Source organism: Anastrepha ludens, chromosome 3 (assembly GCF_028408465.1).
Source record: "Anastrepha ludens isolate Willacy chromosome 3, idAnaLude1.1, whole genome shotgun sequence".
Classification (NCBI taxonomy): domain Eukaryota; kingdom Metazoa; phylum Arthropoda; class Insecta; order Diptera; family Tephritidae; genus Anastrepha; species Anastrepha ludens.
The window spans coordinates 79,208,870-79,224,332 of NC_071499.1; the positions used below are offsets into that span (position 1 = coordinate 79,208,870).

The 15,463-nt window shown below is 35.0% G+C and overlaps 1 protein-coding gene across 12 annotated transcripts in view; it reads right to left on the reverse strand.

Annotated features, from left to right (window-relative positions):
• LOC128858259 (mucin-2) overlaps positions 1 to 15,463 on the reverse strand; it is a 131,308-nt gene that overhangs the window by 98,106 nt on the left and 17,739 nt on the right. For all 12 annotated transcript variants that reach the window (XM_054094387.1, XM_054094385.1, XM_054094386.1 and 9 more), the window contains exon 2: positions 9,267 to 9,331. In XM_054094387.1, coding sequence (XP_053950362.1) covers positions 9,267 to 9,323 — 57 coding nt within the window. In that variant the 5' untranslated portion in view covers positions 9,324 to 9,331. The remainder of the gene's footprint in view (positions 1 to 9,266; positions 9,332 to 15,463) is intronic.

Genomic DNA, 15,463 nt, shown 5'->3' on the forward strand with positions numbered 1-15,463 from the left:
ATAACAAAATTTCAAACAAATTCTTTGTTCAACTTGAATTTCCATCGTTAAATTCGAAAAACACACTCGAGCTTGACTTGTTTACAGTAGCACAGAAAACAAACTACATATGTGACATATCACGCTGAAATTTGCCATGTAAGCTTATAACAGTCCTACCATCCAACAAAAAATGTATTTTTGCCCTATGTCATCCGCGGACCGTTTTATTGATAAAGTCTCGTTCATATTTGAGCAGAAAAAAGTATAAAAAGAAAAGTTGATGTGCCTCGTAGCAGCAGTTCTTAAACCACTTCAACTGCCACAAATCCGAATGAATGGGTCTACGTGCTATCGTGGTGAAACATAACTTTCATAGATATAAAGTCCTTAGGATAATTTCTTCCGAGTTTAAAAAAATTATGGTCGTTATCATTCCGATCGATGTAGCCATCCCTGTTCTCTTCGGGGTAAATTAAATCGAAAACATTAATTGTTTTCTGCCATACCATATAATAATGTACACGAGTATAGGTTTCATCAACGATGGCTCGAGTCAAAAAAATTCTGCGAATTTCGGTCAAAGTAGTAGCTCTGCTACAACATAGATAGCTGTATACGCTTGTAGAGCAACATAAAGACGCACTCATCAAAACATATAAATGATTTTTGTATTTATATGTTACGCTTTTACTCATCTTGAGAAGTCGCGGTATCCATCGAGCCCATATTGTTAGACGGCACGGTCTTTCTGCAGTAAAAACAAGTATTTGAATTAAGTAAAACAATACTTCATAGAAGAAAAGTTTCCACAGGCAGCATGCAGCTTCGTTTGTATAACTTCGCAAGTTTTTCCACATATGTATATGTTAGAAATGACGGTCTAGTAAAAACTAACCTATAAAACAATCTTGGCCGATGATATCTTTTCTCAGTAATGCCTATTATTTCTCATCTCTCTCATGGTTCCTCATATTTTACAGCAAAATTAGGAATGAGTGATAGTATTTGGCTAGTCAGAAGTACCCGAATGAGAGTTAAGCTATTGGCATAAGCATCGAAATGGTACATTAAGGCCGCATATTGTTTTACATAGATTTAGAAAATGTGGAAGCATTAAGGTTAAATTCTGCCAGCCTAACCCCACATATAGACCTTTTACTAAATGTGTCTTAACATCTGTCAAATTTCTGTTTTGACTTTGGCCCGTTTTTTCATATGGGCACCTTGCTGTCTTAACATTTTATTTTCAAAATGGCATTAAGCAAATTGGATCGTTGGATTCGCGAATGCATATGAAGCGGTAAAATAAATTAGATTGTCAAGCTACGCAATGACAGCATATGTTACGTTAAGAAAGTGATTAGGCAGATTAGTTTTAAGACCGCCGTAGCCGAATGGATTGATGCATTCAGAAGTGTCGAATCACCGAATAATAGAAAAGGTTGTTTCTTAACAGCGGTTACCCCTCGGCAGGTAATGGCAAACCTCCGAGTATATTTCAGCCATGAAAAATCTCCTCATGAAAAACCATCTGCCGTTTGTGGAAAAGCATCAAGTCGTACAACACCAACAGGAGGTGAAACACCGCCAAGCTCCCAATAAAGGATGTAAGCGCCAATTATAGTATGTATATGCATATAGATGTGTTTTAACAGTAAAAATCTCGACCTCTAACTGATATTTCTTTTTCTCATTTGCCAGAGGTTTTTTAACATAATCTTTAGAAAATGGAAATATGGGGTAAAAGAGCTAGAATCGAGACTTTGAATAAATTGTTATTCTCATAATTTGTCCATAATTAGCAAAAGGGGGAAAACTAACAAACTTTAGACGATTGTTGTATGGGGGGGAAATCATATAGCGAGCCCCATGCAAAATCTCTTAAGGCAAAAAGTATTAACTATATTTGAATACATTTTAGACCGCCTACATACATACATACATCTGTATGTATATAAATTTTGTAATGCGTAGCGGTTTTACTAAAGTTGAAATGATAAGTAACGTGAACCAGGCTCAGTACTCTCCAGAAGCACACCAGTTCGGATCCAAGTACTGAGATGATGTTTTTACCTAAATATTTTTACTCAGTCTTGTACAGACTTTTGACGCCCTATGCTTCAGATAGGAATTGAAGGAACTTATATATGTATATACACATATGTAGTTTTCTACGTAAATACGTTCACACGAGTAAAAAAATCTCAACAATTCAATCAAATAATGGAATGACTACGAGTCTGCGCGGCGGTTCTATCGATTAGCTCTCATGTGCAAGTTAACATACTGTATATATGAGTATGAATATGTATGAGTATGCACATTGTATATTTAAGTGCATGCATATATAAATATATATTGCATCTACCACGAGTCGTTTTTTTTGAATATCGAATGGACGCATTGATTCGCGGCGTTGTGACGCTGATGAGTCATCTTTACGGCAAGCATGCATACATAAACAGGTATGCACATACATATATACAAACATATGCACAGTATGCTATGGCTTCATATACTTATGTTTTGTTTGCCACTGTACATGGCTTAATTGAACGCGTGCCTCATGAACGAGTTTTGCTTTTTTTATTTTTTGTTACCTCGTCATCATTTGACCGTACACACAATCGTAGTCATGATGGGCGCTCATCGTCTGGCCATATGTAAATAATTGCAGGCGTTATATTTAGCAATAAATAATAACTCAATAAACAATAAACAATAAATAATCCCATCCAAAACCAAACATTTTCGTTTATTTCATTTAGGAATTCAAATTACACTTTTTCTATTTTTGAGCCGCCAATTCATGAACTAATTAGAATTTGATTTTGAGAAAAATTGTGACAAATCTTTGCCAGATTGGCATCGGATCTATTTATATTGTACGTGCATGTGTATGTGCTACATGTAGTCGTATGGATAATTCCAGCGTGTTGGTGGAATGAATCTCACCCATTAATAGCAGACAATTGATGGTTTTTATTGAACAATTTATTCATTTTTAACAATTTTTAATGTCGCATCCGAGTCTGCCCGTATGTCTACAATCGATTAAACGTCTTTGTGTGGAGGTGTATGGACATATGGGGACTCATACTCTTTTCAATTTAGATTTAAATTCATGATTAATTAAAACTTAAATCAGACTTTATTCGAGTGTTTTACAGACTTTTTGGTTAAGTAAATGTAGTATGTATGTTTATATGTACCTAGTAGATATATAAGTATGTAGCCGCTTTCGATTTACAAGCCGTAATGAAGGAAGACGAATTTGAAGGAATCAATTCAATTGCTTACGTAACAGGAGTTATGATAGCGGTTTGTTTGCGACAGAGTTCGGCAAAAACTAGGATTGGGTTGGCGAAGTCTCGAAAGCCGCTTCCCATATTACTTCGTTGCCACTTGAACAACGAATTGCTAACAAAATCTCCGTAATGTAACAGCCAAAACTAGTCTAACAATTTTGGTTTGGATGGCCGAACTTTGTATACTACCATCCTTAACCTACCGAGTAGTGTATAAAAAAAATGTTACTTCACAACCGCATATGATTGAGCAGTACTGCATTATTTTTGTTGTGACAAAATGTGTTGTAGTTCCATTGCTTTTCAAAGCGCCCCGCCCGAAAATATGCATCATGGTTTGACTGATAAAAAAAATATAGATAAGACAAAAATGTCTCTACTTATACTTGGAAGCACTGGTTTAAGCACTTCCCTTGTGAGCGAAGCTCTCAAAAACAAAGACGTCGGATTATTCATAAGACCTCTTCGTTTCGCCAAACTTAGCAAGTGGCGAATACAGGGTTTGATTGAAAAGTAATGAGCCTTATTCTTAAAGCAGTTTTATTAAACCTTTTGGCTTTTACAACTATTCTTCAAAATAGGACTCTTGAGCGCCAATACACCGTTGGTAGCGGTCCTTCCACTGCAGGAAACATTTTTTAAACTCATCCGCCGGAATCGCGTTCAATTCGGCTGTCACAGTTTTTTGGATCGCCTCGATGGAGTCGAAACGCCTCCCCTTCAGCTTTCTCTTCAGGCACGGGAACAAGAAGAAGTCCGGAGGGGACAGGTCTGGGCTGTAGGGAGGGTGGGGAAGCACTGGAACCCCTATCTTGGCCAATGTACAAAAATTCTCGAATTCGGTTCACATCTTCGTCTGTCGAAGGCCTTCCAGATCGCTGTTCGTCTTCGACGTCCTCCCGGCCTTCCTTGAACGACGTGTGCAACCGTTTTACCTGGGCACTGGACAGAGATTGGCCCCCGTAAGCCTCCTTGAGTAGCCCAATGGTTTCGGTACTCGTTTTGTTTAGCTTTACGCAAAATTTGCTCCAACGATCGCTGCATTTTCGCCACTGCAAAATCCTAACACACTTTTAAAACAGCCGCTGTTGCCAGCGAACTGGGACCGGTTTCTAGTTGAAGGGGTCCGCGGGGAGGCTCATTTCTTTTCAATCAAACCCTGTAGATGAGGCAACTAAATAGACATATCGCACCCTAAATACAAAAGGGTCACAACTCAAAATTTTCCAAAACTGAGTTTTTTGCATAAATTAATTCAGAGTACACATTTCTAACTACTGCAAATATTTCGTTCACATAACTATCTTCTTTAACTGGAAAAATACAGTTATGTCTATTTTTATGTCAAGTGTGTTTCTTTTGCACGATCAACTAAGAGAATTATTTTTAGTTGCGTTAATGGGCTCAAGAACAGCTGATTACTTTTATTACACATAAAGAGTTTTATTTTAGTTCTGCCTCTATAACTGTAAAAAGTGATAAATTTCGTGGTATATTATTTTGCATTGTGTCTCTTTAGTTGTGAAAAGTGAGTTCAATTAGGTTAGGAAACTTATAAAATTAAAACATTTTATCAGTTAAAAAGGCACAACTTAAGATAATATCACTAGTTAATAGAAAAAATTTCAGTTAAAGAGTCATAAATCAAAATTTTGTTTTATTTTCGCAAACATAATATAAAATTGAAAAAAATATAGTAGAACCTTCTTCAATGTTGTATATTTTCATGATGGAACAATATTTTCTTTAAATATTACAATAATTTTTACATAAAACGTTTTTCGTCTCTCCTGAAAATCTTAGTATTTTGAGTTGTGACCCTTTTGTATTTAGGGTGCGATATATTGGTAGCACTGGAAAAGAGCTAACAAAAATTACATTTGTTTGGAAGCACTTAATGAGTATTAGTAAGACCGCATTCATACAGGTAAACATTTGTTGCTTCGACTCCATACTTGCGTTACTCGTGTTCTGTCAATACACTTTGTGGTCTCATGCTTCTCAACGTTGTTGTTGATTAAAGACCAAAAACTAACAATTGCGAGAAATCTAAATCTAAATTCACCAAAAAGGAACTCGCAAAGTGGAAGCAACAAAATTATGTCTGATATCAGGAGAGAGATTTGGCAGCATTGAAAACAGAGAGTTATATCAGTTTTATGACGCTCGCTAGTGGCGAGAAATAGCGAGCAGAAAACTGCAGAATAGAAGAATCGCATGATGAGTGAGTTCTTTCAATGCGATATTCAATTTTTTCAGTTTTGCGACTTTATCTCAACTTTCAACTCTATCTCTCGCCGTTAGCGAGCAGAAACCTGGAGAATAGCAGAATCGTGTGGTGAGTGAGTTCTTCCAATGCGATATTCAATTTTTTTCAGTTTTGCGATAGGCAGCTGAATTTTGCATTTGACACTTTTTGATGAAAAAAGGGTATCAAACCAAAGTGCAAACTTGAAATATGACAAAGTTCAGCCGCATTTGGATATGTTCAGCCTAATTATATAACTAAGCCAGAGTAGGCTGAGAATTTATTCAATAGTAATAAACTGAGTAATGCAATATTCAGCCGGGGTTTGTAACTCTACAGCACTTTTGTACTGAAATTTGTGTTAAAATTGCTTACAATGCAATTCTGAATAAAGTGTTTAACCATTCAGCACATACTTTGTGCTGATCATTTATTTACAGTAAAGCTGGATTTACTGAAAAAAAGCTTGAAAATAGTGAAAAAGGCCTTTAGCTGAATATTTTTTCAGCAAACACTTAAGCTGAATGACGTTTACGCCATACTTGAATATATCTAATATTAAATGTTGTATTTAGGAATTGCATTTAGCTTAGCTGAATAAATTCTTCAGCCGTAAAATACGATTTGTGTGTGGAAAATTTGCATTGAATTGCTAAAACTAAAAAGCTTAATGCAAGAACACTGCTGAATATAACTGTAAGCTACTCATGGCGCTTTTAATTATTTTAGTAAATTCAATTAATAAATAGTGCATATACAAATACTCGTACATATTATATATCATCCAAATCGAAAAAGTCATTGGAGCGAACGGAGAAGTAGTGAATCGAAAGCCGCTTATGTAGAAGTATGTATCAACGTACGTGCAAATAAATTTACAAATCGACTAGAAAAATTACTAGCTCATCTTAATACTTGTAAATTTACAGCTCAGATTTATGTTCTAATCAATATTATCAACAATTAAGTAATTTACGTGGTCGCGAGTGCCTATACCTATCGCATTGACTGTTGTCGTGTTCATACTAGGGATGCTACAAGTAATATTAGCAAAACATTTGAATTCTGGGATTTCGGGGTATACTTAAAGTAGTGCTGGGATTGGCCTCTTTTTTATATGATCATAATTTCAATAACCGAAATGCTTTCCGCAAAGCATACCGTGAAGTATAACAATTTAAATTTTAAGATAAACTGATTTTAATGTTATTAATTCAGACAAATCTTAAAGAAATTCATTTGTTAAATTGTATTTAAAAAAACCCTGTTATTCAAGAACACTTACATCATAAATAAAAATGCAAATACAAATTACTTTTGAAAGTAATAATAAAAATTAGAAATTTATTAAACAAAAATATAAAGAAAATTATATTTGAATACATCTTAGCCATAACTAGAACTGCGCAAGCCAATTCATAAACGCTTTTAAGCTAGTTGTAAAAATATAATATACATATTTACATACATATATGGTTAAACTCACAGCTTATATAGTACACTAGTAAATATTTTTATTTATTTTTTAACTTCATTTGTAAGAATTTGTAAACAACTCAGTTCGTCTGAATGAGTTGATTTATTTGTAAATATTAATGGTGCCGTTTTCAATTCAAATACATTTACACCTTATTGTTCATTAAGATAAATTAAAACTAGTTTCTTGGAAGTGAAAAAGCTTGTATTGTAATCAAATTTTATAATAAACAAGTTTGTACTTCTTTCAATACAACATGCACATTTTTTGGGATCCCGGGATTGGCAACTATAGTTCATATCCCACAAGTATTTTCTAAAAGCTGTCAACCTTCAAGAGGCAAATAGCAAACATGCAATTCGAGACTAAGAAACAGTCGAAGCAAGGGATTTCCCATAGTGAATTGAAGCTGAGGAGGGCCAAGTTGGGTCTTCTCGTCAATAAAATTTTAGGAAGGGATAGTTTTTAAAAAAGCTCGTGCCGTTATTTGTATCGATGACCTTGAAAATGCAGACGGTTCGATGTAGCAAAAGCACTGAAGGAACGCAGTTTTAGAAGGCAAAATTCTCTTCGACCAGAGCAACGCATAACTCCGCAGTCGCAAGGGTATTATTGCATTAAATATATTACGAGTTGCTCTCTCATCCAGTATAATCTTCAGATTTGAATCCTTATAACTATTTTTCTCCAAATATTGAAAGGAAAGGTCAACGCAGTGAAGTGCATAATAATGCATAATTTCAGGGCTTAGGTATCTTTTTAATTAATTTAGCTTTGCGATTCACTCAATCAAGTGACAATAATAAATATTTCCAATCTCACTCGGGGTTAATGACTAAATTGTTCTTGCATTTTCACTAGAAGAACTTTGATTGCCCCGGCACTCTGCACTAATACAATAAAAAAATATTTACCATATGAAGAGTTGCTACTTTACACACATAGTACAGTACATAGTGTAGTAAAACATAAAGCATATCAGTATCGGCTTTTGGACTTTATTAAAAACACCTACAAGGATATGAGCAAACTCATATTGCGTAGATAAGTATTTCTGTTAAATGCATAGCACTTTAATTAATTGTACAAAATAACTTAATTTGACTGCATTATTTTCGTATGAAATGTATTTATTTATTTGCTGTGAGTAGCTGCTTAATGTATAAAGAATTCGTCATGCTTGGCAAGAAAAATGATTTAAGTAACTCTGGCAAACCGACAAATTTTTAAAGTAATTGTCAACAAAGCCTCACTATGCACGTAAAGTACATACTTGTCGAGATCAGCCAAAAAAGGCCACAGGTTCACTTTCTTAATCTACCTTTTGGCTTGTCAGCATTTTTTTACTGTTCTTTTCGAAACTTAATTCTGACCGTGTTTGACAAAGTAATATTAAGGATTTGAAAATAAATACATAAAATATGTAAAAAAAAACTATTTACAATTATTTTTAAAACTTTGTACCTTAAATGCTTTATTTATTCCATACATTCTACTAAAATATTGGATAACAGCCCTCCAACAGCAGAATACGAAAATAAGATGTTAAAAACCAAACAAAATGGAAAGAAATGGAAAAAATTCAATATTGCAAAAACTAAACGAGCTACTTCGAAAACCGTAATGTAAAATAATGTTTTACGATAGGTTTAGATCCTTCTAAGGAAAACACATTCAACTTGCACAGAAAAATCAAGCAATATATCTAATCTTATATAAAATAAGTCACTAAAGCGGATGACGTGCTCAGTTTTTTAATAAAATTAACCCGGAAGTTACCCACATGGCCGAAAGTGACTATTTGGTAATTTTCTCCACAAATTTTCAAATTAATTCGTTAAGATTGTCCAGATAGTAGTATTTTTTCGAAAATTAAATTACTGAAAGTTGTAAGTAATTCATTTAATATATTCTGCTGCCGGAGGAAAGATCTCAAATACTTTAGCAAAAAACGGCACTTAATACATATCGCACCCTAAATACAAAAGGAGCACAACTCAAAATTTTCCACCCTCGAGCTTGACTTGTTTACAGTAGCACAGAAAACAAACTATGTGACTTATCACGCTGAAATTTGCCATGTAAGCTTATAACAGTCCTACCAAAAAACAAAAAATTTATTTTTGCCATATGTCATCCGCGGACCGTTTTATTGGTAACGTCTCGTTCATATTTGAGCAGATGTACATTTTGAGTTGTGACCCTTTTGTATTTAGGGTGCGATATATTATTTTGGTTAAAGTAGACTTACCATTCGTCGCAGCAAATCTTCGTTTTTGATTGCGCTCAAATCGCATTCCAGCTCCATGCTGAAGTCTGAAAATGTTTATATACAAAGATAATTAATTTGATTTATTTGTTTGTTATAAGTAAAAGGAGAATAATAAAGTTATAATAAGAAACATTAATATTCATAGTTCAACCCTGCATGGATTGCGCGAATAAGGTAGGACCCAAGTTTTGCGAATGACTTTCTATGTCGACCATGCATCTGGTTTGACCACTTTCCATAACTTAATTTTTTCGAAATAAAATTGACTTTCGGAAAAAAACCATAGGAGACCAGATGGAAAAAGAAATTTAAATAAAACAACAATGGTGTGGATAACAATTTGATTTTGGTTTTATTTTGAAGTTACATTCAAGTTATTATTCGGAGCAATTTTTGATAGCTCGGTTCAATGTGAGTGACGTTGTTCCAGCAATAGAATCTTGAATGTAGGTCTCAGGCTCGACCAAAGTGGTTGGCCTGTTAAGAGCTACTGAGGACTTCACGAAATCCAAAAGGAAATAATCGAGGTGTGGCAAATCGCACGATGATGACGACCAATTGATAAACGTTCGCTGTGAGATGACCCGTTACAACTTAGAGATTCCGCCTCTTGTATGGCGACCACAGCTCTATACCGAGGACCATTGACGATAACGGCATCTGCTTCCTCATTTCGAAATAATTAAGATTCGATGATGAATCTGTGTATTGATACTTCGACGAACGCTTGTGATTTATGGTCGCTCCAATGACACTCATCAGCAAAAATTAAATTTTAATTTGTCACATTAGTGATTTTTTCTTTCATTTTGACCCTTGCAGTGGAAAGTAGGCTTAGAAAAAATTTGGCATGCAGCTAAAGCTTGAAAATGGATGTAATTAACCTTTTGTTTCTTATCTCCTCATTTTTAAATAATCTGTTATAAAAATAAAAAAAAAAAATATTGGCGCGTACACTTCTGTTAGGTGTTTGGCCGAGCTCCTCCTCCTATTTGTGGTGTGCGTCTTGATGTTGTTCCAGAAATGGAGGGACCTACAGTTTCAAGCCGACTCCGAACGGCAGATATTTTTATGAGGAGCTTTTTCATGGCAGAAATACACTCGAAGGTTTGCCATTACCTGCCGAGGGGCGACCGCTATTAGAAAAATGTTTTTATTAATTTTGCTTTCACCGAGATTCGAACCAACGACCTCTCTGTGAATTCCGAATGGTAATCACGCACCAACCCATTCGGCTACGGCGGCCGCCACTAATAATCTGATTAAATAAAACTGTAAATTTTATTATACTTATATGTATTTTATAACTACAAATTAAATGTCTAAATATGACTAACTCTATGTATAAAATAAATAGCAAAATTTTTCTATCTGAACTTCAAATAAAAAATAAATAAGAAAAAAATATGTTTTTGAAACCTAAAAACAATGATTTTCTGGAGTATTTGACTTAAAGCTGGTCTCTTGAAAGTGTTCTACAAAAATCTCACAACATACGAGGACTCTATTTGCCCTGATATCGTTTGCCCATGCTGGAAATATCCTCGAATATTTCTCCATGCTTATCGCTTGGGCCTCCTAGATTCTGGGGCCGAAGTGGGAATTAGAACTGCCAAATCGATGACACTATCGATAGTTTACAATTTCACACCACCATCCACAGTGATAGTATGTAGTGCAATATTCCTATTTATCTAAAAATTTCAATTCAAAGAATTTGGCGCAGGCTTTGTGAGAAATATAAAAAATGTATCAAATTTACATACATACTTAAATTTTTCCAATTTAATGCTTTCATTACCGTATCAGGGCATTGGTGATATTGACAGTCTGTTGGAATATTCGGAAGGTTTGCAAGGCAAGATTCATTTAGCCAAGTAGAAACACGACGAATTTGTTTGATCACTTAAAGCGTGCCCATCTCTATGTCAGAGAAAAACCAAGTTGTTACTAGAGATGCCAAATATAACATAATAATTCTGAACGTAAGAACATGGGAGGTTGTTCAATAAGTTTTACGGTTCGATAAGAAATGGCGCCGCTACTAGCCTAAATTTGTTTTTGTTATGTTAGTACACACTTCATATGAACGTATGACAAGTTTCATTTCAATCTGTCAATTCATTTTTTGTGGAAAAGCCATTAATATCGACGTGTCACAGTATTTTCTACAACGGAAAAAATTAAGTATCGTGCAGAGATTGAATTTTTATTTTTGGAAGGTTTAAAAGCAAAGGAAATTTATGAACGAATGTTGAAAGTGTATAAGTATTTTTCGCCATCAATTAGTACAGTAGAAAGATGGGATGCTGAATTTAAACGAGGTCGTACAAGCCTTGAAGACAATTCACGTCAAGGACGTCCGAAAACAGCAACAGCACCAGAAATCATAGAAAAACTACAGGATATCTTATTAGAAAATCGTCGAGTGCCTGAAGGAGATTTAGTAGAAGTTCTAGGTATCTCCCTGGGCAATATCAATAAGCAATATTTAGACTGAAGTATTGGGTTTCAGAAAGCTGTGTGCGCAATGGGTATCGCTTTCGTTAACAATGGAACAAAAACACATTCAAATACGACTTTCTCAGCAACATTTAGAGCGCTTTCGAAAGGATAAAATGGATTTTGTGCATCGATTCACCACTATGTATGAGACTTGGGTCTATCACCATTATCCAAAATCATAACAGGAGGCTAAAGGATGCTTCCAGGTTCGGCTCCGAAACGAGTTCGTGTTCAGAAATCGGCGAAGAGGCTGTTAGCATCAGTTTTTTGGGATGCGAAAGATATTTTTTATGTGGATTACCTGCAAAATAATGAAACAATCAATTCTAAATATTATTGTGACCTTTCAGACCAGCTGAAGCAAAAAAATCGTGAAAAAAGACCCAGTATGCAAAAGAAAAAAGTTGTTTTTCATTAGGACAATGCACCGTGTCACAATTTTGCAATGCTAAAATCCATGAAATAAAGTTGGAATTGTTTGAGCATCCCCCGTATTCGCCAGATTCGGCCCCTGGCGACTTCCATCTGTTTCCAAACCGAAAATATTCATGTGTGTAAAGTATTTTCCATCAAATGATGAGGTCATAACAGCTGTGGAAGCGTATTTTGCAACACTTCCAGATTCTTTCTTTAAGAATGGAATTCATAAGTTGGAATCTCCTTGGAACAAGTGTATTGATGTTCAGGGAGACTATACTGAATAGTAAAGTGTATTTCAAGCCATAAAATTATGTTTCTCTTATCGAGCCGCAAGATTTATTGAACAACCTAGTAACGCTTTGATGCGTAAAGTTCAAATCAATTATGGTAATAAATACCAAATACTCAGCAAATCTGAAGAACTGGAATATGCCTAGTAATTTTAAACGTTGCCATCGGTAGTATATTTTTTATAACGATAGTATTGATAGTTTTCTCTAAACTATCGAATGACATCACTATCGATAGTTTTGCAGCTCTAGTGGGAATATAAAACGTGAATTTTGTTTGATACGTCAACAGTAGCTCTTTTATCAGATTTTTGTAATTTCTCCTTTGTGGTGGTCCAAACAGTTTTTGCGCGTCCTCTTTAAGGCTTTTCCAAACATATTTCTCTAACGGACTTAACTTTTCTGCGAATATGATAACGTTGAACAATTTGCTGATCTTAGGTCCGGCCCAAACCAAAATATTCACAGAAACACTGCTTCACCAGTTTAGTGAAATGTCCTCGTTGACTTTTGAAAGTCATTTCACCACATACATATACGCGGTGTGCTAAAAAAGTATCGCGAATTTTGTGTTTTTCAAAAATTATTTGTTTATTCATTAATATCTATTTTGTCCCCTTTAAAGTACTCCCTATGAGATATTATGCACTTGTGCCAACGTTTTTTCCAATCTTCGAAGCACTTCAAAAACTTATTTTTTTATCTTGTTCCGCTCCTCCTTCGATGCCGTCTTTATCTCGTCAATCGTAGCGTAGCGTCGTCCTTTCATGGGGATCTTCAGTTTCGGGAACAAGAAAAAGTCACAGGGGGCCAGATCTGGGAAATACGGTGGCTGTGGCATCATTAGTGTGTTGTTTTTGGCCAAAAAGTCGCGCACAAGCAACGATGTGTGAGCAGGGGTGTTATCGTTATGCAAGAACCAATTTCTGTTCTTCCACAAATCCGGGCGTTTCTGGCGGATTACTTTGCGCAAATTGCGCATAACTTGCAGGTAATATTTCTTATTGATCGTTTTACTCTATGGCAAGAACTCATGATGCACAACGCCCCTGCAATCGAAGAAAACGGTAAGCAAAACTTTAACATTCGACCGAGCTGGGCGCGCTTTTTTCGGCCTTGGTTCGTTCGGCATCTTCCATTGAGATGATTGCGCTTTGGTTTCCACATAATAACCATAAACCCACGATTCGTCACCATTTATGCCCCTCTAGAGCAAATTTGGGTCGTCGCGGACAGAGTCCAACATCTCATTGACAATGTTCATGCGACGCGACGGCGACCCGTCTCATTGAAAAAAATCGAATGGCAGGAGCCAATCGATATGCCTAGGTCCTCAGCAACTTCTTTAACGGTGATTCGACGATTAGTCAATACCATTTTCTTCACTTCATCATATCGCCACAAAAAAATCGAAATTCGAAAAAACCTGCGAAAATTCAAAATTCGCTATACTTTTTGAACACACCTCGTATACACACGTACCAATATTTAGAATTTATTGATACACTTCCCTTGCATGTTGGAAATATTTATATAAGTAATTTTTGCAAATGCAAATGACGTCATACGTCAATCATATTTGCCACTTGTGAACAAGACAGCTACAGTACAAACAGACAAGCATAAAGATCAAATATAAAGATTTCCATCACTCAAAATTTTTATTTTATAAAAAAGTTATTCAAAAACAAATTATATGATATGAGATTTGAGTTAAGTCACAATTCGGCACTATTTTAAAGAAAACTTTTGGCAATTTGGCACTACTTACAACGGAAAATACAGTAAAATCACAATTAGCAGCCACAACTTGTGAGTGACAAACAAACGCCATTTCTGTTTTATAATGAGGGCATGCAAGAAAGTAATAATGAGCCTACAGAATCCGTGTGGCAAAAAAATTGTCGATCGGTGAAATGGCATTTTTGGTCCGTGACATTGCCACTGACAACCCTTACTTTATAATATAGCGAGAGTTGCATCACTTCAGAGTTCAATTCTAACATAGAAAGTTTCCAAATTTGTAAAAAAAAGCTATTTTTAAAGGTTTCAATCAATTTTTCAAAAAAAAATTTCAAAAATATGATGACCAATTTTTCAACATACATATATCCTTCTTAAACACTCCAAATATTTCGAAATCAGAAAAAAAAAATTGATTGTGTTATTTTTGCTAAAGCCTTCGGCTGGAATAGTTAATTTTAATAATTGCAGATATGACATCATTTTTATATGTATACAAGTACAGGTATATAACTTAACGACATTATAATTAATTGTTATTTGTTCGACAGCTTGTTTGTAGCAATACATACAATACATACTTATATTTATATTGTAAAAGGAGACTAATTTGTGCAGCAGGTGCATGTTTGCATGACTGTCCATCACATATAAATAGAGCTGATTTGCTTTAGAAACAATTACTCCAATTCCTGTAGAGTCTCCCTCATAAATAAAGGGGCTTCCAATATGAACTATGTACATATATATTAAATAAAATGCCAACCACTTGGGACATATAAATTAGAGCTTCAGATACCCGGGTTTCAAGAAGTGCGGGTAGTTCGCTACTCATTCAAAGCTCGTCCTGTGCTCAATTGCTCAAATATTTGTTCGAATTTGCCGATTTTATTTGACAGCATTTTTTTAGTTTTCCAAGGACCTTAGCACATAAATAATTTGTAAAACTTAACAAAAAATGCCGAAAGAAAAGACAAAATAATCTGGAAAACACAAAATAATCTCAAGTATTGCTCGAATTGCTCGAAAAACAGAAGTGTCTGTGCACCAAACTCCACTAAACGTAAGTAAACAGGAAAAAAATGATAAAAATTTATGCTCTCTGGTTTGCTCAGAACTCCTTCGGATATACTTTCGCATCGCAGATATTTGCTATTTCTTTTAGAAATTGGCTAATTAATCTGCACACATCACAACTTCTTTACACAAAAGTGCATA